The following is a 27992-nucleotide window of genomic DNA, read 5'->3' as shown; positions in this document are numbered from 1 at the left end:
CCTAAATTAAAATCTTCTGAGTTTTACGCAAATTCAATATTTTGCAGAAACAATTACAAAAGCAATATTTTCACAAAGGCAAGCACCGTAAACATGAAAAAAGTACTTTAATAGTTTTAATTTTATATGTAATTCTTAAAAAGAACATAAGCAGCTAATGACATTAAGAAGCCTGGTGGAACCGATAGTTAAATTATATATACAATGAGGATTACCATCTAGACCAGTAACACCTGCAGTCAAAAGCTATATACACAATTTACAAAATTGACATTTAACAGAAAGGTGATCTATTTATTTATATAAAAAAAAAAAAAAGTAGAATACTGTGACATCTCTGGTGAAGCACATCAAAGATTAAACTATAGTCAAATGTTTAGAGGCAAAACACTTCTTTGCCAGCATGAGGTCTGATGTTAACAGAAGACAAAAAAAAATAAAAAAAATCTTTAAACATAGGCAGAAACATTTGCCACTTGCAAAAAAGGGAATCCTTAAAAAAACTGCAGTGTGTTCTAGGTAATGCTACAACACAACCAGTACTGGACATGAGCAAGGTTTACTATTTTGGAGGAGGTGTCTGGCGTGAATTCATCTTTTCTTGAAACTGTACACCCATTGGTCAATCTCAGGAAACATATTACACAAATATTGGTGCACTGAACAGAGTATAGCATCAGTAATTTTTGGATTCATCAAGAAAGAAAATTATATTTTACTAGTAATTCATATAAAATGCATGTCTTGTAAGAGTACTGGTGTTTGTAACTTATTAAAAAAATGTTTAACTATCAGGAACATTGCGTCTGACATTACACTGCCTCCTTTTGAAAGTGATCCAATGTGTGGGGTGAGAATTCATGAGAATGCAGCCTGAATTCAACTTACAAACTAGTCAATGTCTAACCATATTACTTTAAGCACTGTATATAGCAGCGTGGAGTTAGAAGCCAAGGGAAGGGACAGCACGTTATGGATCTCTTAAAAGAAAAAACTACTCCGTCTGTTTATAAAATTCTTTCCATAAAGGGATATAAAAGTGTCCTCTCACAGAAAAACGCTTAAAGTCATTAAGGTAGACTTGGGTTAATCCAAAGTGGCGTGAGGTGGGGACCTCCATCGTGACTGGAGATGCCGGAGGATGCAGTTTGACATTGTTCCAAGTTTCTCCTGCATCTCAAAAAGTTGGCTTCCCGAATATTTCCCAAGCTCCTCTGAAGTCAGCAGTAGGGAAAGCGCATTGACCTGAGACAGAAGGTCTGGGGAGGGCGTCACTTCCATAGCTGCAGTAGCCGATGCCTCTGGCAAATCTAAGAGGTGAAGGTTGAGAAAAAAAAGGCACAACTTTAAGACATTACCTTTAGAGAAGCACCTATTAAGTGGAGAACAACAAATGAAAAGTATAAATCGCTTATTTTCCACTAGGCAGAACCCTGTTAAATAGAACAAAAACATGCCATTATGCTAATGGGATTGGCAGAACACACAACTCCTATACCCCACAAGCTAGCTGAAAGGGGGTCCCTATAGGCACTTTTAGCACCTGCTTAGTAACCTGTGGTGTCCCAATCTATTTTTACTTTTATCAACCATTCATTTCTCAAAATGAGAGTTTGAGATGATCTCCTTCCTTTCCACCAAGCAACAATACAACAACTGTATGCAGCTAGCAGCCTTAAATGTAAGGTATTCATTAATAAAATCTTAGCAGGTAGATGTTCCTGTGGAGGAAGAAGTGTGGTCACAGTACAGATTGAGCAACTCCTGATTCCACTGCCTCCTTTTTAGGGATTGCTGATCACACCGTAGTAACTCTGCTCCTACCAATGAAGTCCCAGATGGAAGGGACAAACAAACGTGAATGGTATGAACGACACAGATCAAGGAATATTGTGAATAGTTGAAACAAGAAATACGATTGGATGATGTACTGTATTTCATACAGCCGTGAAGCGAGGTTCTTGTAAAACGGATATTTGAAGATCAAATGTCACCCCAATTTTTCTAATCTCACCTGGTCTCCCACTTGCCACTATTTAACTTCCCACATCACAATATTGCCCTGTCCTAACTTACTGAAGTGGCGAAGTATAAATAACAGATGATGATCACGCAAGAGGACAGGTCACAGCCTCCCAACAAGACCATCATGGCCATTTCCTGAAATATTCTGTGCAGTTGTAATCATATGGGATTGTGGGCATGGATAAAACTTGAAGCCAAAAGAAGCTAGACCTGGATGTGCAGGAGACTAAGACTCATTAAAACAGGTGCTCTTACCCTAGTCAATTGCACCTTTTAAAAAAAAAAAAAAAACTCCACAAAGCTTCACCTCAACACTAAAGAAATATGGTTCGAAATATTTTTAACAAAAATGAATCTTTCAGAAACATTCCACAATGTGAATCGAATAAGAGTTTGGACATTTCAGCCAGTTAACAGCGCAAACAAATGACAATAGACACACGAAAAAGGAGCTCTGAGAAACACAAAAAGGGCACAATACCCGTTTCGATTTTTTCTTCGTCGGCAGAAACAGATTTCTCATCAAGTCCATTTAACTGCTTTTCAGCTTCATCAAGAGCAGCAAATTCATCATATCCTTTTGTCTTTGTCTAATGGGGGAGGGCGGTAAGGAATAACGATATATTGATTAGTATTGGTTTTGTTTTTCTTTCATTATGTGACCATTACGAAAGGTCAATTTAAGAGAATTAGAAGAGTTACCTGCTGCTGATGATAGATTCTCAGGGCTTTTTTCACAGTAGAAATCTTTGGAGAACGGATAGGTAGAGTCTTTATTTCGCAAGGCGTAAGCGTACTAAGGTCACCGATTGTTTTAATATTTTTAGCCCGAATTAGTTGTCCCAATCCTCTCGCCCTAAAGAAGAAATATAAACATCTTTAGAACCTCACTTACTGTCACCAAGACAGATTCCTCAGAATGGACACTATAAACCAAGCTACTAACCACATATTGGAGGTAATCTGCGGCAATATGACATCGACAGGCGTTGCGCAGTTCATTAGTGCAGGGTAGACGCTTTCTTTAGGAGACGGCATGGATTCTTTGGTCATTTCTGAAATCTAGTAAGTTTAAAGTTTACAATGGTTAAAACGCATGAAAACAAAATGTTATGGAAATATTGTGTCATTATTACACCTCTAATGTGATAGGAGCATTTAGCTGCATGATTATGAGCCTGATAAAGAGTAGCTTTAGGTCATTGGCATAGCTTTAATATCACTATGAAAATCATTCAATCCATATCATGGTAGCATTTGCAGCTCAACGTAATGTCATGTATACACAGCAAGAGCTGGTTTGTGCGTACTGAGGGTGAATAAGGAAGGAGAAAGTTCCCCTTTCAGTGCCGTCTCCTAAGCCTGAGCAACACCTACCCCAGGCCTTTATCATATCCTATACAACTTAAATTCCATGCTTACCAAACTCTTCTTTGAGCTTTTAAATCCAAGAGCACGTGCTTCAGGAGATACAAATCCTTTCGTCGGAGTGGTGTTAATCTACAGAAAGGGGATGGGGGACAAAACACAAACAACTTTTTAAATACTCCATTCGGAGAGGCAAAAAAAATACCCCTAAAAACAAGCCAACCCTAAAAACACAAAGCAAAAGTCAGCATGCAACGGTGTGGGTACTGGTTAAAGTTACTCACCTTCGGCTGAGTGCTTGTTAACATTTTCAAACTTCTTGAAGATGGGGAACTGTGTGTAGAACTTCCCCTTATAACAGGGCTTCGGCGATCAATGTCATCTGCCAATCCTTCCTGATATATTGGATTGGCAAAAGATACTCTCCGAATCTGGTAAATACAAAAGCCATGAAAAGTTTAGGGGTTTGTTCAAAAGATTTGAAGCTGGTCAAACAGGTGCAGATCCGCTCGCGCGGATTGCTGACCAAGTTGGCTGCCAATTAAAACATGTGTTAACTTCATCCTGACAGTTCAGTATCTGATCCAGTCAGATCTGGAACCTGTCAGAGGGAATAAGGTCGTAGTGGGAGAGACTGGGTTGTTTCTCCCTCTCCTTACAATCCCCCTGCTGCTCCGCAGTTTTTTCGAGAGCCTTTTGTCTCAGCAACGGGTCAAGAGGTCCCATGGCCACTTAGGATGAGGAAAGGGCATTCACTGCTGCAAGCTCCGGCAGCATTACCAGTTCTCCCATCCCACTCGCTATCGTATGTTGGGCGGGGAGGTCTTAATGGCAACCATTCTCCCTGTTTACTATCTAACAGTATGGTGGCCTCTTCAGATGCTAGCACAATGCACCATGTGTAGTCCGCTATAGGGAGGGGAGTTCAAGTAACCGTAAATCACCACAACTTTCTCGCAAATATTTTAATGGTCTGAAAAGTCCAGTCTGATCTCTGGTATGTATTACAGACACCGGTAATTGAATAGGGCTGTGAAGAACTATATCAATTAATTGCAAACTATTGCTCATACCTTACCAACTGCACATTTTGTGAATTTCCAGAGGCTTGCATATGGACTCTAACATGAGTATGTATCAACAGAAAATGAGGGGTCTATGCAAACACTTTATTTTGATTTTAATATCAAGCGGATTCTTATGTTCTTTCTCAGACCCTCATCTACTTACTTTGCCTAGCCTTTAAAATAAAGATTTATATACATATTGGACACAAAACTTGACATGAATGTTAAAATACATAAATGATTCCACACCAAACAAACCTTTGAACATTTCATACTTAAAGCATCCTAAATGTTAACCATAAGAATACACTATGAAGACAGACTTAAATTACCTTGTTAACTGGAGATGGTGAGTCCACTTCCTGTTGTCTCTTTAACCCTTTTTTGAGAATACTGGTCGAGGGCGATGCAGACGGAGACCAGCTGAAGCTTCCGCTTGGGCTGTCATTAGCCATGACCATAAAACTCAACCCTTTCATTTTTGGTGGCGAATCAATGTTGGACGGTCCATCACTCAGGTTTTGTAATACCACTGTCTCCGACATTCTCGGAGTAGAACATTTTTTTGCAACAATAGGAAGATCTTCCTCAACCTCTACCCCATCAGGCAACGTATTCAAGTCAGACAACATAACAGCAGTCTGAATTGTTTCTCCTTCAGTTTTCTCTGCAAAAGTGGTCTGAGCACTCTCCTCCCCCAAGCTTGTGTTTTCTTCAACTACATCCAATGCTTTGTCTTCATCTGCTGGAGTGTTAACAACTTCATCTGATTGCACATTGACCTCAACGTTCTCTTCAGCAACTTTTAAAGCAGTTTCCTCAATTTCAATCTTGCTAATACATTGGCCTGCTTCTGCGTCAATGTCTATTTTTTCAGCCATGACATCATCCTCATCTGCTACTACACTCTGAGCATTTTCTAATTCCTCTTCTGGTTTGTCATCAACTAGGTTACTGGCTGACACTTCAGTTGTCTGTACAATAAAGGTTTTATAATTAGTGGTGTCCGGATTTAGGTCTCCAACTTGCATTTGTTCCCTCTCTGCACAAACTTCTCCCTGGTGCTTCCTATCCAAACATGCACCCTCTGTTCTCATTTCTTTTGGGCTTTCTGCCACTACAGTTTCATCTTCAGCCTCAGGTTCCATCGAGGTCGCCATGCTTTTGACTGTCTTTGTTGGAACAAAAACCCGAGTTTGCTCCTCCACTTCACTGTTACTCTCATTTAATGGAGCAGTGGTTTGATCTTGCTCCGACTCTGTGTCGGATCTTATCTCGGTAGCAGAGGGCTTGAAAAAGACTTGCTCAGTGGCTAGTGGTGTGCTTACAGCACATGGCCCAGAGAACGTTGTATCATTAAACTGCATGTCAGAAGAAATATGCATTTCCTGATCTTTACTATCAACTGCTTCAGATTTTAATTCCGTGAAGGATTTTTCCTGTTTATTTGATGCAACACAGCAGTCGCAAATCTTTGACCTCCTGACTCGTCTGCTCTTTTTATGAGGACAATCAAGTGACTGTAAAGTACTTTGAGAATTCTGAAACACATCAGAAACAGCTGTTGAAAAATCACCAGCAGTGGGCTCAGTCATTAAACTTTGAAAGGTGTCATTAATCTCAGTAGAAGCTTTAGAAATGTCATAAGTTTTATTGGCCTCCACTGTACTTAACGTAGGACCTAGTTCAGTATTCCCTTCAGGTTCCAGCACGGATTTCTTTGAATGTGATTGATTATCTGAAACGATTGTGTATGTTTTCCCATCCAACTCTGACTGAGAATCATCTATTATTGTGATGACAGAAGCATTTTCAAGATTCTTTACACTACGCTCCATGTCCAGTTGAGGTCCAGTTTCAGTTGGAATCTCCTGAGAAGTTTCAGCTTTTTCATCCTTTACAAGTTTCTCCACACTTCTCGTTCTACCCTTACGCTTCCTTTTACCCGTTCCTTCAAGAGTTTCTGAATTATCAGACTCTGCAAGCAGATCCACCTGGGACTGAGACGACAGAGACCGCCTTGTTTGATATCGAGGTCTACCTCTTGCCATCTCCTGACTTTCCAAGCTAGAATTAGAATCTGGGAGTTCCTCTTTTTTAACATCACGATTCTTCACTGTTTTATTAGTTCCTGGATCTTCCTCTTGATGTTTCTTTGCAAGATCCTGATTATCCTTATCCTGATTTTTTACAAGCTTTTCACACTGTTGCTTGCTTGGTGTTTCCTTAGTTGGCAAAGCTTTCTTTGTGCCCGACTTTTGCTCCTCCTTTGTGTGGGCTTGTTTTTCGGTCTCCGTTTCATTTTTAACACTTTCTAATATTTCCGATTGTCTCCTGGAGGAACGTCTCAAAATCTGATTAGCAGGCACCTTCTGTGGTATTTGAGGGCCTTTACTTCGAGCATGGTTGACAGCCTCGGGTGGAGTGTTTTCTTTGGAGTCTATTGTACTCTCCGCTACAGAATCTGTATCCTGTCCCACAACCTTTTCTTCTAGCGGAGCCTGAGAATCTGGTACAAAGTCATTTTCTTCCATCTCCACACTGGCATTGGTCACAGACTCATTTGTACATCCCTGATTAGGCTCTTCAGATACACCAAGTTTGTTTTCTGTGTCTTCAGCAACACGTGCTGCTCTTGATCCTCTTTTGGATACTGGTTTTGAAGTCTCCTTCTGAGCCTCTTTTGTTGCCATTGTTTGAGAAGGTTTTGCAGTTTTCTCTACCATTCCACTTTCTTTTTCTGTTGTATCCATAGCTTCTTGGCTATCTGGCACCAAAATAACTTCTTTAACTTTTGGAAACTGTCTTTCTGCCAAGGGGCTAAAGGAAAGATTTCCCGAACTGTCAAACTTTTCCAAGGTGATGAACGATTGCCTCCTGCTTGTGGGTGGGGGAGGGGTTCCTGAAACCATATCCGATGAGGTAGAAGCATTGCTGATATTTGACACATTCTGAGTATCTTTTGAGGCATTTAAGACAGTAGAATCTTCTACAGATTTGGAATCTTTACAGTCATCTTCTAACATTTCAACATCTACAGCTTCTTCCTTAGCCGGGGTTGCTTCCGTTTTCTCTATTTGTCCATTATTTTCTACCTACACAAAAAAAAATAAAAAAAAAATGAAGATCAAGACAAATACACTTGTAAGAAATGGAGACAAAATACTTTAACGGAGATACTCGGTGATAAATGTCTAAGATTTACATAATGTGATCCTCAGCCAGGCAACTCCCACTTTCATTAGTATAGACAAGGTCATACTTTTATTTATTTTTTTTACCTTTGATTCAGCAGTATTTCCTTTTGGACCATCTGTTTGAGACGTTCTCTCTCTAATATGAAGTGAGAAGAAAAAAAAAAAAAAAAGATTTATCATTTACTTTACTGCACAATTAAAGCAAGATTTCAGGATTGTCCATATACTTACTGTGAAGTTTCCTGGCTCTGACTATACTGCGTGAATAAAGTAGTGTCTTGAGATGCATCTAAATTGTTGTACATGGTCGGTATGCCCACCCTAAGAAAGCACAAAAGTTACACCCTTTATACATTAGATCCAGTAGATGTGATTCTGAAAGTATATAAACAAAATTTGATCAAGCCGAAGGGAGTTCTAGCACGTGAAGGTCAGTGAGTTACCTTTTTGTACGAAGAACTTCTTTCTGGTGTTCGGTCAGAACTCTCTCCTTGGTCTTGGTAGGGATAACTACAAAGTCAACAGATTGTTCCTCTTCTAAAAGCTTCTTTTTTGTATTTGGCGAAGAAAAATCCAACTTCAGCTAGGAATGAAAGTATATTTAATAGGTCTTGTTGTGTTAAGATTTCAGCATATAACAGTTCTTGACAGACATTTTTCTGCAACAGCTTTTAAAGGGGTTGACAAAGTGGACAACAACTTTATAAATCCTGTTTCCCCCCCAAATATAGCAAGCTACATATATTAGCCAGAAATAAGTCCTGTGTAACAAAAGGAGTAGGCAAAGGCTGTTTTCTTTGCATTACAGGATTAGACAACCACCATTTCTGAACATGTTAAACCAAAAAAACACATTCAAGCAAAAGGAAAGGAAACTAAACTAACCTATAGTGTGCTGAGGTCAAGTAGGAAGTTGAGAACATTGGCCCAGGGACCCAATTCTTAAGACCAGGGACACACTAAAGATGAGTGACTGTAGGAGTCTTGGGGAGCGTGGTAAGAGATTCAGAATTGGGTCCCTGGCCCATTGTTCTGTAATCCCGTACTACAGCATGCTTAGATCATAGGAGAAGTAGAGTTTTAAAGAAAGCTTATCAGCAAAAGGTTAACCATGCAGAGCTAGCAAAAGGTGCATTGTAAACTGGCCAGCTTCTGCCAGCATAGCCAATGCTCATGTTTACAATGACCCAGAGCACATACACATCAGCATTTTACATGATCACTAGTAAAAACCACACAACTGACAGGTATCAATTTATTTATACTAGTGTTTGTAAGCTTTTTGCTGTATTTAAAACACAATGTCTGCAAGCAGCAGCATTCAGAACAGAATGTAAAAAACACAATGGTTTCTAGTGCCACACCCAAATGTGTTTTACAAAATGCTCTAGGCTGGAGGAATCTGGGCAGTTTCGTGGGGTGGATCGTTATCGACTTCATCCAGGGAGGAAATGATCAGTGAGGAAAAGACAGCTATTGTCCAATTGATTTAATATACTAAGTATGCCATCCAGGCATTCTCTTAGATAAAACTTTGCTCATTTAAACAAGTGACCCAAAAGCAAAACTTGTTTTCATTCAGCTAATGATTTCAAAGGACTACTTGACATCTTTCCCCAAAGAGAAACAAAACTCTTGTTATCTTAAAAATATACTAGGTTTTCATATACTCAGGGGGTCCATGTTTGTTTTTGTTTGCCACAGATAAGCTTTTGTATTCACATGATGAAAACTACCATAGATAAGATATAGGTCTTACTTTGGCCATTGGAGACTTAGTTGGGGTGCCTTTATCTTTCAACTCTTCTGCTCGGGCCAGCAAGGAGTCTCGTTTCCCAGCAGACTTCACTTCTATTCCACTGATCTTAGTCCCCAATTGGGAGTTTTCCATCTGCATCAGAAATCAAAAGCGGGGGTAAGGATTCAGGTGCACTCAATGAATTGACCTGTAATTTACCTTTAACATAACAAGAAGAACTCACATTATCAAAAGATGGACCACTTGATTCTTCTGCAGCACTTGAGAAGGTAAAGCCGGGCAACAAGAGGGGAGTTTTTAATTTTACTTGACTTAAAACTGGTCTGCAACATAAAAATGGAAATAGAAAATGACACAAAGTGAACACAAATACAAAAAACCCCCAACAAAAAAAAAAAAAAAAAAAAAAAAAAAAAAATCGAAATCTATGTAGGTGTTCTAGGCAGCACAAGGTTCCTGCAGGATAATTACAGGTGATCTAGTAAGAGTTTACTTCCAAAAATAAATCAAGGAACTAATCAGGGGATCAAGGAAGTCTTACTTTATATCTCCTGGGTAAACCAAAGTCGCAGCTTTGGCAAACGATCCATTCCAGAACTTTACAGCTTGCTTTCTGAATTGCTTGTTCTTGTGCAGAAATATGGCACAGAGCAAAGGTGAAAGCGCTTCAAGCAGATCATTGTCATAAGAACCAGTATATCGAGAGCCAAGACAAAAGAGGACATCACCAAGAAGTTTATCCAACTAGAAGAAATAAAATGAGTCAATGATGATTGGGGTCTTTTACAGTCTATTTAGCAGAAAATAAAAATAAAATGCATCTCACCTTACTACCAAGACCACTGTAAACTTTAGGAGAGTCAGACCTATGGAAGAGGAAAAAATGTTTCAGAAACATTAGTCACATGTTAAACAGATCTGTTCAAAATAGACACATTAAGTCAGACGTTAGTGTTGACATCGTCCAAGAACATTTATTTCATTTCAAATACTTAAGAACTGCAGCTACAGGGGTTAAATATGCTGGGTCCGTGTGACCACTTCATTTTACATTCTTATAGAAAACCAAAACTATTAAAAAGGTTAAAATATGTCCTACTCTGCTCATACACTTGTTGGTGAACGCATGGGTGAAAGTTACTTTAAAATTATAGCTGTGCAATTAATTGATAAAATAGTGCCTAAAAAGCAGACTAACACTTAAGGCTATTCACTGCAATGAATATATTAGGATTAATATTTAAAAAAATCTGAAGCCAAAATTACTCACTTTGTTTTAGCGTAGAAGACAGAGATGGGCTTTGTGAGCAGCGTAAAGACAGCTCCAAGGACTGAAGGTATACTGATATGGTTGATGCAGGAAGATAGAGTGCCTATAATGGAAGAGCCAATGGCAGAAAGTGTTGGAGCATGTGCTTCTATCTGGCACTGATCAGAGCACAGCACGTGAAATCCTTCAGTTAATTTCACAATTAGCTTCAGGAGAGAATTCAGGTTTCCCAGGGGACCTCTCCTCTTCTTGGCCCAATCGGTTGGAGTATGTGGAGCTGAAACACACAAGGTTTATAGTCAATATTGCATTTCACACTGTTTAAAGTAAGACTTAATTATAATTATCTCAACCCCACACGGAATTCCCAGGGACATGGGACGTACCATCTCCTTATAAACAAACTATAGAACCTATTACCCTCTTCAGCTATTATCACCCTCTAGTTTACCACTTGCCAAGACAGGATACATGGCAACCCAGTAACAGTTGCCCTACGCACTACTCATAACATGGGAGGGAGGCTGCAAATCATTTACTACAGCCAGCAGGACTTTCCAGCCAAAGGCAGCATCCAGAGAGGCCAGGACAATTATCCTTTAGAAGTCAATGAAGGCCTGGCAAGCAGGACCAAGTCCTGAACCTTTTAAACTGTATATTGAGACCACAAGTGCCCTTTGTGATAAATCTGAGGCAAGGACTACTTGTATGCCTTGCTCATCATTGTAACCACAGGTTCTAAAATGCAACGCCTCTTAAGGAGCCACTCACAAACACAGGGTCATTAGGGCCCGAGGGATAGAAGACTGAGGCCAGAAATCTTTATGCTTGGTCCACTGCGAGGTGGAGAACATTAAAGTATCCCCTAAATGGCCAATTCCAGAGCAAAATTCTCTGTACAAAAGTAACAGCTGCACAGTCATTAGGTCTGAGACTGCACCACAAGATCCATCATTAAAAGAGTAATATGAATTATCGGTTCTGACCAGAACCCTGGAGAAGAAACAAGGATGGTTCTTTAAGAAACTTGGCACATCTATGATCCAGGAATTGGGAAAAAATGTTTGATTTGCTAAGGCTTGAAGTCTGGAACCCACTGGATCCAAATTAAGAAAGTTATGTTGACTTGGAATGGTCAGAGTGCCTTGACATCAATGTCTTATCTGTCTGGAACAAAATGTCCTGTGAAGAGACCAACTGACCGTTTGCCAGTTATTTCCATGTGGAACAATTGATATTCTCTGCTTTTTCATGGGCACAGATTCATAACCTTAGGTTGGCACTTATTCTGTGGATGAATGGGTGCTTTTCCCCCTACCAGCTGCATCCTTAATTTTGGTGTGCTCCAAGTAAGAGAATGGGGACTAAAGACTTCTTGAAATGAACATCCACCAACCAAGCCTGAAGCAAGAAATAGCTGGGCATACAGCTAGTACACCAAGCTTCCCAAAATAGTCAGAAGTTCTAAAATGTTACAAAGTATAGAGCCTCCACCTGTAATAAAAGACACTAGCTGGACAAGTTCTGCCTTGGGAATCCCATTCTGGAATCCTTAAAAAGGAATATGATGACCAAGTGTTTAATGCTTTAGCAGCCCAGACAGAAGCAAATGTTACTCAAGGGGCAGAGCCTGCTGTAAATCACCCAGGAGTTTATAATGCTCCATGAATACAGAGCTGTAGTGGCATGCAGCAGACACTAACAGAGATGCTCAACATGGAAGAAAATGGGATTCTACAGTAGCAGCCGATAGAATAATCTCTCACCAGCAACGTGTTAGACAAGTGTGACCAGCAAAAACACACAATTGATAGCATTACCATCAATTTATTTTTTTAAACTACAGGGTAAAGATCGTACAAGCTCCTATGCAGGACACTAATAATCTGAAGGGTGATGAGATTATGCAGAGTTGTTCTTTAGTGCTCTGCTCTTACAAGTGGGACTTAACCGCACACCCAGATAGCGTTCAGTCAGGGGCCTCAAGTCAAACCTCTAAACAAAGCAATGAACTAAGCCTCACCTTTTGTTTTCGGCTGAAATTTTGTGCTATATGGGGAGAAGTTGACACAGTCCACGATTACTGTGATGACTTGAACAATTCTTTCTAATAGAGGCAGCACCTGAAGATAAAAAGGGATTCTTTTAAAGGCTTCAGCTTTCACAATAACAGAAGTAATGCAAGATAGGGGAGGCTGGAGAGAAAAGCAGATCACACATTAGATTATACTGACCAAGGGATAATCCCCAAGTCCAGAAAGTATTCGGGAGCAGAGCTCCTCGCAACAGACATTTTCATCAGTTGTTGTAACCAGGGCAGCACAGCGAGCGAAGGTCTTGTACAGCTCGGACCAGGTGCGCATCAGAGTCTTCATAGTGGGCTGGAACAGAGTACAGAAATTACTTAATGCAAAGTAGTGTACTAGCTATATACAAATGTGCATAATGACAGCACAAGGGTTCTGATGCCGCATCTTACCTGCGGAAATTCTGCAATAGGGAAGATGTGCCTTATAGGCAGCATTAAGGCATTGTGCATAGCGCTGAAGTTGTGTTCTAGGGCATCTCCTTGGTTTACTTCATTAGTCTGAAGTGAAAAATAAATTAAAAATAAATTTACTAGACAGAGGATGTTCCAAGTTACATTTCACTGCTCAGTAGAAAGCAACCCACCAACCCTTAAAAACACTACAACTAATGCTCTACACAGTCAAAGTTCAAGTGATTAATATGTACACACTACTATACCCACAAACAATTGCTAGATGGGAAGACATTTAACATTCATAATAAAAATACGAAGTGATAGGGGCACGACTTCAAATACTACTATGCCATTTACAACATTTTGGGGAATGTAGAATACAAATAAAAAAATATATATAAAGCAATATCACAAAACATGGATACCTGATTGACCCTTTCAGTCAGCGGATTGATCAGAATACTCCACAAACGCCAGAGAAGTTCTTTATTCTCTAGCAACTCGGCACCTTGGTTCAATTCATTAAGAACAGACTCGCTGAACGCCAAAGGTGAGGTAGTACCCGAGAAGACGTAACTTACAAGAGTTTCAAAGTTTATGAAGAATCTGTAAAGTTGGGGAACATATAGTTAGATAACAAAAACCGAACCCACTCCCCACAAAATACAGATTAAAGAGAATGAGGATGACATTTTATATACACTAAGTCTAACCAAAGCTATACACTTCAGCCACCTGTACAAAAACCTTGAGATGTACTGATCTTTACCTAAAAACGAAGCAGTGTACTGTTAAAGCTGCTACATAAGTTAATATTAAACTTTAACACATTACACTAAATGATAACTTGGAAGAAAAATGACATTTAAAAAGGTCAAAGCAAAGAACCATTTTACTAAGGACTAACCGACTGCAAGACATTGATAAAGCCACTGAAGCAATGTAGAACGCTCACAATTTACTCTGCAAAACAAACCGACAGCTCTCAATGTAGAAGTTACAGTCTTCAGGGACCACTGAGCATGTTTTGCAGGTCTCCTCACAGGATCAGTTTATTAGTGCCACCTGTGTAACTTAAATCAAGTTTCCATGATTCCATCTGGGGGACAGCACTACCATAGGGTTGTATGAGAGGACCCAGGAGTCTGCACTTAAAATATTTAAATTGTCAATCTGTTGATAGAACTCCTCCCCTCTGCAACAACCCCTATATAGCTCATCAGTGTCATTGAAATGCTTTAAGAGTGAACCAAAAACATGCAACTGACAGAGTGGAAATGGAGGGAACGCAGTGCCCACCAGATGGAATCAGAGAAAACGGATTTATCGTAAGTACAAAAATCCGATTCTCTCTTTCAAATTTGGGACACTGCTACCATGAAGACATTCTAAAGCAACCCCTTAAGGGACAGGGGGTGGGAGAATGCTCTCATCCCAGCACACAAAACTGTGTCCAAGGCTCATGCCAGGAGGGGGGGGAAAAATAAAATAAAAAAAATGGTAGAAGCATGGACAAATCGCCGATGCGCCATAGGCTCGTTACGCGCAGCACAAAGGGCCCCCACAGAGCAAATGGTATGCACAGTAACTTGAGCAGATACATTCCGCCAGTCCCTCTTGTATAAAACACAGGCATCTGTTATATCAGTCTGGAGGATACACCCCCCTGGACCTCCAGAGGCCAACTTTAATAGTCATGTCTTTAAAGCCAGCCCAGAGGGAGAGGTCGGGATTGATCTTGGAAGACAACCAGAGAGACATGGCGCAGAGGAAAGGCAGAACAGAAGAACCTTGAATTGAAAATGGGAGTCCCCCACTGTGCAGTGACTGGTGCCTCTTGTGGCTTGGGAGCATTGACTGAGAGGAAGGTACTCTTACCTCCTGTAGCCTTACAGGTCATCAAGCTCTGGACCAAAAAGTACAAAGTCTACATAGGGAAGATATTCCAATGGCTTCTTGGATTCTGCGTTAGCATCCCAGGAACACATCCATAGAGTCCGCCTGGCTGCAATGGCTGATGCAGAGACGGAGGCTACATTTTGAGCGGCCTCAGATACCCGAAGCTTCCTTCAGATGCAGTGCCAGAGGAAGTAAGCCAGAATCTTACAGACCATCCCAGGAACTGGTCTGACCAGGTCTCCATCACTCCAGTTACCCAAGCTGAAGACTGCATGGGCCTAAGCAATGTGCGCCTGCCACCATATAGATGGACTTCAGGGAGCACTCCATCTTAGGGCTTGTCATCCTTCTGTGCAACAGAGCCAGGTATAGGGAGAGAGCTGTATGTCGAGCCAATCGGGTCACTGGTTTGTCCACCCTAGGCAACTGTTCCCGCTAAGCCATCTCATTCATCAGTAAAGAATAGAGGCTAGGTAAATGTTGTGATATCACAAGTTTCCTGTCCAGCTGTTTCCATATCAGTCAGCTCAGCAGAAAGGGGACGGCAGACTACACACTTATTCTAATACTTGAACATTCCGGGTGCAGAAGGTTTCACATTGTCCAAGTCCAATAAATTTAAAACCTGGCGAATCACCAGTACTAAATCCTCCACTCCCCGACTCCTGGAAGGCTCCTATAGGTCCACAATCTGTTGGGAGTCCTTAAAGACCTGTACTCTAGAAGACCCTTCTGTGTCAAATACAGCTAAGAGGATGAGCGGACCTATGCCGCTTACAGGAAGATTGAAGTCTAGGTGTCTCAAGGAGCTTATTTAAATTTTCTAGGCCCCATACAAAGGAAGCGAGTCATGAAGGTTCCACCTGAGTATGTCTTTGGGAAACATGAGAAGCCTGAGGGACCAACCCCGGCATCCTCCGGAGCTGGCAGAACGAGAACAGTCATAGGAGGGGCAGCTGGTACAGGAGCTGGAATGAGAACTGCAGACCGCGTAGGCAACCCATCAGGACTAGCAAGTAGCTGAACAAGGGCGGCAACCCCATGGTAGCAGTGTACCCCAGATTAGACAGAGAAAATAGGTTTGTAATAGTGCTCTAGTTATGCTATATGGAAAACATGCACTGTTGAAAATCTCAGAGGAATATATTTAACAAACAATGATCTAGACAATTCCAGGCATGCGTTAACTCACCTTTCCTCAGTAAAACCATGTTCCAAAAGGCCAGGGTGAAAATGTAGCTGAAGCAGAAAGAGGGCTGGTGTTCCCTAGAAGAAAGATGTGAAGTATAATTTAGGGAACAATAAAATGAAAAAAAAAAAAAAATTTGAACACTTCATGAATTAAAAGGAGCCTACTTAAACTTAATACAGAAAAAAAAAAGCCACAGAATATATACACAGGCGCAAATGACGCACGCTGTGTATTAAAAGACCACTAAATCTAAAAACAATTGTCTTATAGGCCAAAAAAGAAAAACCCACCACAACAATCCCCCCCCCAAGTATACTGGGACATCTTCAAAAGTTACAGATAAGGATGCTACATTCCTTCTGATGTGTGAAAGATGAGACGCCTGTGTCCCAGATCAGAAAATGATGGTCCCTCTCCTTGGTGTGCCATGTTTGCACAGGGATCTAGTGGGAACCAGGAGGTGGCAAAGCATGGCTTTGTTTGTGAAAAAATAAGCATGGGGACTGCTACCGATAAGCCTACTGGAGACTTTAGCCGGGAGAATGATGATACTTTGAGAGGATGCAAAAGAGTTGTGTCAAAGGGGGGGGAAAAAAAACCAACACACCACGTACAGCCTTAAAAACAAAGTTAAGATCGCAAGGCAAAACTGGGTGCTTGAGGAGAACGCAGAAACCTTTACCTTGAGAAAACCAAAGTCTTTTTGCCCAGGCCACCAATGATAATGGATACACAATGCCTCGGACATTGTTCTAGATAAAGCAGTCTCCAGCCCCTTGGGATAGACACAGGAGAAGGCTTACACGTCTCAAATTCTATTCTCCAGAGATATCAGCCAGCCAGCACCATATCACCTGAGCATGCTGGACTGCTGAAGGTAGTTTACATGGTTAGCAACAGGCCATAGATGGCTACTCTGCTCCCCCTCGTGCAGGAAGGAGGTGCCTTCCACAGTTCACTGCTACAGACTGCTCAGTGCAGGACCCATATATAGCATTTTTCAAGGCGGTGCATCCCTCTAGCTACCAATTTAACACTTCTTCCTCAGCGTGGATGCCTGCCATCCTGAGTGAGCCGTTAAGCTGCAAAATGGGAAACATGGAACATCCAGCTACTAGTAATGTTTCCAAGCTATTAGTCCTCCACAGCCAGTGTCTGGACAGAGAACCAGCAAGGGTGGCACCAATTAGGACCCCTCCTATCCCCAAGATGACCAGAGATAAGAGGGGGTGAGTAAATTTGAATCCAGATACAGTAAGATTTCTCAGAATGGGCTGCTTCCCTGCCACTAATTTTACTGATTAAAGGACCACTGAGAGTCTTTTACTTACTGATCACTACATGCAGATTACTTATTAAACAAGATCACAACTCTAGATTCTTGTTGAAACAAAGTTTTTGAATTAATTTGCCACACCCAGAGTGTTGTGGGGAACATGTACTATATTAAGGCTATGAAAAGAAATAAAAAAAAAAATGAAAAATTCTGCATTAGCTCAACAGCATGTGCAAATACAATGACCATGGGGTTTTATGGGAACTTTTACACCTATTCGTATACATTACAGGATGATATTAAGTTGAAAAAGCAATTGCATTTTAGATTTGGTGGCCCTTTAAATGTTAGTGCAGCAATTTAAGCCAAATAGCTCAGCACTGTAGTGGCAAACTGCTAATACTATTTCTTACATTAAGAAGATCCATATTTGCCACCTGATAAGCTGCAGATCCAAGCACTTTCTGAGGAAGTCCCTTCACGGTGCATTCCAGAAGGCTCTAAGAAAGCAAATGGCAAATATTTAATAATTGGAAAGACTGCGCTAAGAAATCCATCACTGATTACAATGACTGCTCTGCACTTACCACACACTTCTCCACCTGAAGAGCATCCGACATGATTATGTTTTTCAAAGTCTGCAGCAGGTACGTCAATACTTCAGAGCCTTGCCGTTCCTTCTTGCTACCTAATGACAATAAGACAATGCTGAGTGAGCCCAATTTCAAGTATGGAAGCTCCATAATAACTGCAAGCTCTTGCCCCCAACCCAACAAAAGCAGAGACCAGCACCTTTCAGACTGGGACATATGAAGTTATACTTTTGAAAGTAGCACTGCTGTTAAAATGCAGCTAAATACATAAGGTCTAAGGCTGGACAACCCAATTAGGCTTTATTACACTCAAAGTCTACATGATTATTTTTTTACATTAAATTTGATTAGACATTATATGCAACCATATATGAAACCTGACCAGCATAGCATTTAGTACATTAAAAACAAAGCCTCACACACAATTACAACAACATGGCTTTACATTATCTACCTGTCTCCATAGCTGCCTTTACGAACTCTATCATATCCTTCCACACAGCATGAAGCACAGCACCTGGAAAAGTGAACAAGGGAAAAGCATTTAAGAAAATAAACTTTGAAATAGTAAAACACCAGAGCACAAAACCTCTGATGTGTTATGACTAGAGGGGATACAAAATAATATACATTTACCAGAGGCATCTTTTCCTATAGTGATAAATCCATCCTGCACAGCATTCAGGAGAGTGCCTGCATGTTTATTGAAGAAGGATGAGCTGCTGATCAGAGGATGCTGGAGAGGCTCTGCGGAATACAGTTTGTTATTTCTAGTTTACTGAACACACTTCAAATATTATAACATGCACCAATATATGAGCAAGAGGTAACATACCTAAACTAAGCACAAGCTTGTGCTGACTGGCAAATTGTACAACTTCAGGACCCAGTAGGAAATGAAGCATCATCTCAATACCCAAAAGATGAACGGATGGAAAAGCAACAGATGTCAAAAGGCTGGAATTCAAGTTTATTTTTGGAGTTGTTGGACTGCCAAAAGGGAATGTTCCTATAGGATGAGAGAGGCAGTTAGAGAATCTAAAAGGTTAGATAACCTTACCAACTGGCAAAGTCATATCCTTTTTTGGGAGCTTAACCCCGTAGTAATGTTAGGAGCCCCCACATGGCTGGGGGAAATGTCAAGAATAATCAGTCTCTCAAAATTACATGGAAAAACAAAAAAACATAACAGGGGAACATTCTATAAAGAATGTGCATTTTAAGAAACCAATAAAAAATGTAATATTTGGGACCATGGATTTAGCTTCAAAGTGTACAGCAGATAGACAGTCTGTGGATCTCTACCTGCCAAGGAAAAGAGCACCAGTATACAACCACGTGTTGTCAGTCTGTTCTAGAGCACAACTTAAAATTCATGTTGGTATGGGATATACAGATTCTTGTAAAAGACTCCCAGGCTGTTTGCAGCACTAAATCTAGAAGTTACATACAAAGTGCAACAGCCTCCAGAAATGTCACAAGTGAGATAGATTGATAATGTGACAGTGACGCTCAACTCACACGATCGTTCGTTAAATCACCAGGTAGGTACCTTTTTGCAAGGGAGTAGATGCAGTCAGAGTCTGGTTAGCTCCACGTAACGGAGTGGCTTGAGATGAAGAGGAGTCTACGCTTAAAGCACTTTGAATCAAAGGTAAACAAACCTGCAAATATAAATAAAATGACTACTTGTTGGTGGGTGATGCAAAATGTTAAAATCAACTCTTGTACATCAGACTATTCTCTTATATTTTATGGTTTGTTTGTTTTTCTTGTTAACCAACATTTATATAGACTGCCCCTTATTGACACACAAAGAATGACAGAATTCCAGACTACAGGGGTACAAACAGTGCATGAACCCGAAGTTACAGAGGAGCACAGGCTTTTGATGGATAGGAAACTAGATACCACCTTCAGAACAAAGTAGGAGATTGCCTGTAAGACTGCCAAGTGCAAAAAGATGGCAACTAGAGGAACAGAGCACAAATACTCAAATGAGCCAAGGACCAGCACATTTTCATTAAACGTGAAGAATTTACAAGCCTTGATAGGCTCAAATGGAGCCTACTCCAGTTCTGCAAAACATGTTCCGTGTCTTAAAGTTCCATGTCTTTAAAGTCACAGTCTGACGGAAACAAGGGCTAAGAGGGGAAGTCGCAAGTCTCCATGGTCTGGCAAACACAAGGTCAAGGACATCTGGGACTATGGCCGCATATGCTACAATGGCTTTCACCCTATCTTGCCTGACCTGCCATAAAATAAGGGTGATAGGAGACCTGCACATAAGTCAAAACCCCATGGGGCTGCAAGCATGCCTACCAGAGCCCAAAATTTTTAATCTGTACAGCTCGTTTCAAACAAAATGCCAGGAGATCAACCTCTATGGTTTACCCTGAGAAACATCCTGTTAGAGAGAACACGCCCAAGGACAGGATGCAAGATTCGGCAACTGAGAATGTCTGCCTCCTTGTTCAACTCAATAACGCTGTCTGTAGACCCATCAAGGGGCAAATCCTCCACCCAAGGGCATGGAGCACAAATAATCTAAAGCATATAGTAGTCTACACAGCAGTGAAGTCCCATGGTACCCTTTACACTACATGAGAGTACCTCTGGAACCTCAAGTTGGTTGACATTCCAATTAAGTTAAAGAAGATGTACCTGTTCAAAGTGTGCTGGCAGCTGAGATCCAAGACGCATGAGCAGATACCACCAGACTTCAACTTTTGTCAGAGCCAAGGCTTCTGTTCTAACATGAATAGAACTTAAGGGCTGCATGAGCAGTTTCAGTCTTTTGGTACTGCATAATATGTCTGAGGACAAAAAAGGCATTTATTTACTATCATATTGTATATGGTCCCCGCATCAAGATGATTCTGGAATAGGTGAATCAAAATTTTTTTATTTTTTTTTATTAAACATACTAGATACTATTAAAAAGAAATTACTAGATGAAACATTAACTACATATTGCTGTCCCAACTGTAATTAACATACAACACTCCAGCCAGTGCCGACACTATTTAAAAGCGTCAGCACAATTGCCATCTGGGCTAAAGAATGCTGACTAAGGGGTGCTTTGGCAATGCATTGTGGGACAAAGACACCTCATATTTTGTCAATTTTGGCTTTAGATGCCTCTTACTAAAAGCAATTTATAAACAGTGTTCCAGTATCGCCAGTTAATATAAAACACAAAACAATGACTCATCTCTCAGATTATTTAAGTACATTACCAAGTAAGACCAACAAGATTTACACATTTACAAATGAAGCCGACTGTTACACAATCGAAGATAGATTTACCTGAATTTAATGCAAAGTTATCAATAAGACTTTTCCAGGCAATAAAAGCAATTTTCTTGATTGCCGGAGATGCACTTCGAAAGCCTAACTCTTCCAGTTGCAGCAATGAATTGATAAAGCTGCCGCTTCGATGCAGCGCCTTGTGAGACAAGAAAGAAATTGATAATCGAGAAACTAAAAAGTACCCACAACATGAACCCAAGAGATTGCATGACCAGGTTACCTTCCCAAGTAGCTTGACAAACAAAGGCCACAATTTCAGCACGTAGGTCTCATTTTTACTTGTAAATAGTTTGTGGAGGTCGGCAATGATTTTCTGCAAGACAATATCCCAAGTGAGACGTAGGGAAATGCACAGAACAAAAAGTATCTCTTGACTTTCAGTGGAGGATCCAATGCATCAAAAGTCTAGAATGGAATTATGACTACCACAGGTAGATTACAGGAAAGGGGCATTTAAAATTGCTTTACAAGCACTCATGGATAAAGCGCACATTTACAAGTTACTCACAGATGACATGAGCTGTTCTGTTAGGGCCGACACCTCTTGCGGTTTCTGAAGTAATAGCGGAAGACCAATTTCTAGGGCTGTAGCTCCTCTTAACCTAACCTTGGGCGCAGAGTAAACCACCAATGGGATAATCAACTTTGCCCATCGAACAGACTCGGCTGTCATTTGTGCAGGTGCCTGTTCTAAAAGCCTGAAAGAATATAACCAATTAAACACTAAATTATTTTGCATTCACAATTAGCAAACATTACCTTAAGGCTAGCAATATATAGACTGCATTTATAGATATACATTAGGGTCCAAGTGTTTTAGATTTGCTTTTCAACTCATTTCCTTAAAGGTGAAGATAATAAATGTTTGCTACCACTATTAATATTACAAAATTAAATTAGTGTCATTTTCGGTGATACATACTGAAAGAAAACAGCCCATTTGAAACGACTTTTTCACAAGCCTCTACTGCCTAAGAAATAAGTACACAGGATGGGAAGCTTCTTACCTTATAACAACATTCAATGCTTCATATGCAATGACAAGTGACTGCACATCTTTATTAAGTACACTTTCTAATGTAGAAATTATAGACGGTACCTAAAGGATAAGAGAAGTTCACATCTTGCTTAATTCACTCAATTGAGCACATGAAGGGAAAAACAGACAAAACCACCCAAAAAAAAAAAAAATGAATACTACACCCCAGCATAAACAAAAACAATCTTAAACCAGTACAACAGCAGAATAGGTCTAATTCACACTTTTTTTGTGGTGAATAGTTCCTTATTTTGTGTCTGCATGATAATTCAGGTGGGGATTTTGGTTGCGTGCTGAATTAACTTGAGGAAAAAGTTTCTGTGGACTTAAGAATTACAATCATGTTTAAGGATTTATGAATACTGGGACTTCCTTTACCAGTTAGAGATGTAGCCATTATTTGCATGCATCATATTGACAGAGCACTTGTGACAGGAAAATTGTACACATCACTACTTGGGATGCAGAACCCTGGTTATTTAAATGCACTCTAATGTTAGCTTGACAATGCCTCTAAGGAACAGAAGAACTCACCGTCTTCCCAACTTCTTCAGGAGAGAAGTTTTGTTTTGAAATCACCCAAAGTGCTCTTGTGCATGTGTTTTTATCTGATGCTTTCACAGCAATACTGTTTAGTGCAGTCAGCAATTCTTGTACCTCAGATGCTACAAGGAAAACAGGTAAATAAATGATTAGACATCCACGTCTTCAGGCAGAAGGTCTGACCATTGTACCAGCCTTTCTAACAAAGATGGAAAGCTCTACACAGCACTACTGAATGGAACATGCAGCGGAAAACCCAAAAGTGAAGATCTCTTTACATTATAAATTGTTTTTTATATAATTGTTGCGTTTACAACACCTCCACCACCTTAACTCTGCTCTCCAGCTCCATGTCTCTTCCGTGAGGTCCTCCTGCCCTTCTACCCCCCTCTCTACCCCGCTGGGGGCTCTCACCTCTCATCTAGCTGTACATTGAGCTCCTGAGTTACTGTGCTTTTTGTTAACTGTACCGTGCTGTCTCACCCTGTATCGTGTTTCTGTCTGTCCCTGTACGGCGCTACTGATACCTAGTGGGGCCCTATAAATAAAAACTAATAATAATAAAAGGACAAGGAAATTAATATAGAGCCTTCATTGCTACCTGTATATATCTGCAATACTGTAAGCATAGCAAAGTAATTTCTATAGCTAGTAAAAGCCCTGAAATACAATAGAATATCTGATAAGGTGTAGGCCCCCTTTTATAAGATGGAAGTGTCAGTGTTGCTACATAAAAATTGTACAACATTAATGTCTCCAGAAACAGCAGAGACCACAGTGAAAAACCAATCATTTTCTTTGACGCTGTAAGGGAACACAGTGAGCCATGCTTCAGCCCCTAGGAGGGAGGAATATAGCTCACTGCCTTGTGTCCACCCCTCCCTAAAGCTGGGTACACACTACAGAAATTTCAACCAACTTTTTATGCCGAACGATTTTACATGCGATCGATGGTCCGATCGCTCGGTCCATGGACTGCATACACACTAGCCTTGTTTAGGACGATAAAGGGAAGAGCGGACGTCCCTTTAGCGACTTTTTACAGCCATGTTGTTGTGAGCAATGACTGTAATTTCGTACTCACTGTTGTGGATCGGTCGGAAGTTTATACACACTACACAGCGGAAACGAGATTGGAACGAAAATATTAAACGGTACGACCAACCAAATGAGGCGACAATCGTCCATTTGGGCGACCATCGTGTCACTGCACACACTGACCCGACTTTTGAACGAGCGGTCGTATGTCGGCTGATTTAGCCTATTATTGGATGAAAACTGTAGTGTGTACCCAGCTTAAGAGTGGCTGCCTTTGATACTGCAGTGTCCGGGATAGGAGGACTGGCAAAGATTCAGGAGCATTAGCAATTGGTGTTCACACCTCCAGCAGCAGAGGTGAAATGCAGCTGAAGCCTCAAACAGAGGTTGGAGTAGTACCTCACTTCGGGAGACAGCATAGACTATCCTTATGAGGTGAAGCCAATAAGGCTCCATGGCTGAGACTGCACATCAAAAGAGGCGCAACAATCTGGCAAGTACAAATAAAATTATAAAGCAAAATATGAAATTAAGGCCCTGTAAATCCCTTCCACAGCAGGGCACAGGGAAAAACAAACGAAAGCAGGAGATGAGGCATCTGCCCAATAGCCCAGCCAGAACATAATCCATCGTCTGCACCCCCCCCCCCCCTCCCTCCCGCAGGAGCCAACAATTTTATACAACTTACACTTTTAATGTAACAGCACAGTTCAGTTAAATACTTCATAAATTATAATAAGGCAAAAATATATATCAATCACAACACCCTGCCTACAAATAATTACCTGATATGCTAGACGCTATCGTACTGTTAAAAACACAAAATCCCAACATTTGAAGCGCTGCATTATTGAGATCAGAATTCTTGTGAGAAATGTGAGTCTGAAAAAAAAAAATGTCTATTATGAGAAAGTGGAAACAAAAAACAAGGATCAAAGCAAATCCACAAGGACTGTTTCTTGCAAACATGTATATTTTCAGTATGGCATTACCACCACAAATCACATTACGGAAGGCTACATGTGACCACACATACCGATCACAGCTACAAAGTTATCTTACAATTTGGCTTCACAGTGATAATTCTTCTTCATTGATGGAATTTTGAGGCCATACAATATATTGAGTCAAATGTTTAATATTGGAGCCTGTGGCTAGTTTAGCAGGGAACATACAAGTGAGTGTTTTCATACCTTAAAAGCTTTACAGAGACGTGAGAATTGCTTTCCAACAAGGACAGTGAAATCTTTGCTGTCTTCTCCACTTAGACGACTAGAGGGAGAGATCAAAACAAGAGTCACTGGTGCTGACCAAAGCATGGATTGAGGACTCTGCTTCTGGGAGATGCAAGTGTACAAAATATACCCAATTATTATTCAAATACGACCCCCCCCCCCACCTTCTAACTCACTATTGGTAAGCAACACTCTACTGAAGTATCCACCTAGCACCATTTATTATGCCAAATCTATTTTCATTTATAAATACTATGATTATAAAGCATAACTTATATAAACAAAAAAAAAACAAAAAAAATTCACACCCTTATTTAGCAATATGGATCTTAAATGGATAATATTTACTCACTTAGCAATGGAGAGATATGCATCTGTTTGTTCTGTGTGCGAGGTAGTAGAGTCCTCCAAGGTTTCTAGTAAAGGCACCAATTGTGAATCATCTAAGGCAGCAGCCATTTTTCCTAAATGCTAAGGAGAGACAAATACTGTCATTTAAAGTGGAATATGCAAGTCTTCTAATCTTTTGTTACAAATAAAAGTAAAACAAAGAAACAAAAATCACAATGTGACAATTAACCATGAATTTACTTATCAATCCAAACACATTTACATCAAAATCACCAGCTCAAACACTGAAGGACAACGCTAATCCCAGGAGTTAAATATTTGTCTGGAGCAGGGTCTGCTTGGTCAGCAGGTCACACGACTGCAGGCAACCTGTGGCTATGTAGCTTAAGAATTACAAGTTACAGCACCAGTCAGCAAGAAGCCATCAATATTCCAGACCTTTATTGCTTATGTTTAACAGGCCGCAACTGAGTATATAATGAACACAGGTAAAGTGAACTCTAACAAGGTGTGAGCAGTGTCAAACAAGCAGGAAGTTCCTTACCTAGCTCAGATGTTTTTCCTGACTAATCTAGTAGGACAAGTAGTTGCTAAATACATGTAACCTCCCATATGATAAAATGAGCATATTTGATCATATATTTCTGCCAAACAGCAGCTTTATACATTAATGATCCATTTAAAAAAGTAATTATCCTTAACGCAGACAGTACACATACTAGATCTACATATAGTAACAAAAACATACATAAGGGCTTATAGAATTGGATGTTGAAAGTAACCTGTTGATGGCATGATGTACTTAATGAGCACTGGCATATAACTATTTGGTACCCAGCATTAATGCTCATCAACATAGCTAATAGCACAAAAATAGAAAAAAAAAAGCAGTGTATGGCAGTGGTTCCCAAACGGTGTGCCGTGGCTCCCTGGGGTGCCGCGGCAATCTCACAGGGGTGCCTCAGCCAGGGCCATTTGAAAGCAAGGCAGGGGACTTTTTGGTAAATATTTTGGCTATGGGGTGCCTTGAAAAAATTATGGAGATCCTAAGGGTGCCTCAAACCGAGAAAGTTTGGGATCCACTGGTGTATCCATATATTTTGAGACTACTCTCATTATAGCCCAACATTTAAGAACTCAGTTAACATGGGCACAGGCTTTAGGATTAAGTACAATAAGTGACAGCTTGGCCTGGTCTAACCAGGGTGGGCAATACCAATCTGATAGGCATACAATTTAGGCTTAAAATGTATAATATGGGCATGGGGCAGTTTGAGTGAAGGGCATTAGTCCACTTGCCTTAAACTATGCTGGCCTAACACAAATGCTATGTGTGTACAGGAGCTCCATAATAACAGCTGCTGCAGAACCTCTTGGCTGGTATATCCATCAATATTGCTACATGGCCACAAATGGGCAACATAAGGCTCTCCAGCTGATGTGGCACTCTGCCTGGTAGGACCTGCTGGGACTTGTAGTCTCACACCAGCTGGCATACCATGCGTGACCTATGGCCACAGTACAGAGAGACGGGAAGCACCGTGCAGCGGCTGCAGAGTATCACACAAGGGGGCTGCAGAGTATCATAAGAGGCTAGCAGGCCGCCCAGCGGTCATAAAGTGATGAGTCAGACTCGGTATACCGGTATTCCCCGCTCACCTCGCCCCTCCCTCACATCAAGGGGTGCGGGAGACCCTCACACTCCGGGATCACCGGGACACAGGACCACCGCTCACTCGCCGCAGCCGCCGCCTGATTTCCCCGCGCTCTGCTGACACCGCCCCTTCCAGCTCCCGCCGACTAAAATGGCGCCGGATTGGATAGGAGCAACAGACCGGATAGTAGAACGCCGAGCTGGTGGATGGCGGCGAGAGGAAGTAATCACAGCCAGAGCGGATCGATGGGAGACAGAATTGATGGATGAGCAGAACAAGCTGGTAGTCACATATGTAGCAAACAGGGGAGGATCACTATTAGTTTATTACTGCTTATAACTAAAGCTGGGTACACACTACAGAAATTTCAACCAACTTTTCATGCAGAGCGATTTTACAGAGCCTTGTTTAGGACGATAAAGGGAAGAGCGAACGTCCCTTTAGCGAGTTTTTACAGCCATGTTGTCGTGAGCAATGACTGTAACTTCGTACTCACTGTTGTGGATCGGTCGGAAGTTTATACACACTACACAGCGGAAACGAGATTGGAACGAAAATATTAAACGGTACGACCAACCAAATGAGGCTACAATCGTCCATTTGGGCAGACTTTGGACCATCGTGTCACTGCACACACTGACCCGACTTTTGAACGAGCGGTCGTATGTCGGCTGTTTGAGCCGATTAT

At 40.9% G+C, this 27992-nt stretch overlaps 1 protein-coding gene across 2 annotated transcripts; it reads right to left on the bottom strand.

Moving 5' to 3' along the window:
* Window positions 1-88: 88 nt before the first annotated feature.
* Window positions 89-27448, bottom strand: RIF1 (replication timing regulatory factor 1). Of its 2 annotated transcripts, none has more exons than XM_075180854.1 (36): window positions 27309-27448; window positions 25651-25769; window positions 25257-25335; window positions 24849-24945; window positions 23017-23147; window positions 22451-22542; window positions 21952-22141; window positions 21664-21756; window positions 21441-21579; window positions 20796-20947; window positions 19684-19795; window positions 18967-19140; window positions 18768-18878; window positions 18586-18648; window positions 18126-18226; window positions 17952-18038; window positions 16263-16336; window positions 13597-13777; window positions 13166-13273; window positions 12921-13067; window positions 12710-12809; window positions 10687-10963; window positions 10243-10282; window positions 9958-10160; window positions 9640-9739; window positions 9417-9548; window positions 8101-8240; window positions 7889-7978; window positions 7742-7793; window positions 4793-7555; window positions 3678-3824; window positions 3448-3525; window positions 2972-3087; window positions 2728-2881; window positions 2507-2615; window positions 89-1310 (listed from the first exon to the last, which is right to left on the bottom strand). In XM_075180854.1, the coding sequence occupies exons 2-36, from the start codon at window positions 25755-25757 to the stop codon at window positions 1087-1089; spliced, it is 6963 nt and encodes a 2320-aa protein (XP_075036955.1). In that variant the 5' UTR covers window positions 25758-25769; window positions 27309-27448; the 3' UTR covers window positions 89-1086. The 2 variants fall into 2 exon arrangements, with proteins under 2 accessions (XP_075036955.1, XP_075036956.1); XM_075180855.1 differs by having other exon boundaries at window positions 17976-18038.
* Between the last annotated feature and the right edge of the window lie 544 nt (window positions 27449-27992).

This window comes from Mixophyes fleayi, chromosome 7, assembly GCF_038048845.1.
Source record: "Mixophyes fleayi isolate aMixFle1 chromosome 7, aMixFle1.hap1, whole genome shotgun sequence".
NCBI classification, from domain to species: Eukaryota; Metazoa; Chordata; class Amphibia; order Anura; family Limnodynastidae; genus Mixophyes; species Mixophyes fleayi.
This window is presented reverse-complemented; position numbering and strand designations above follow the sequence as displayed.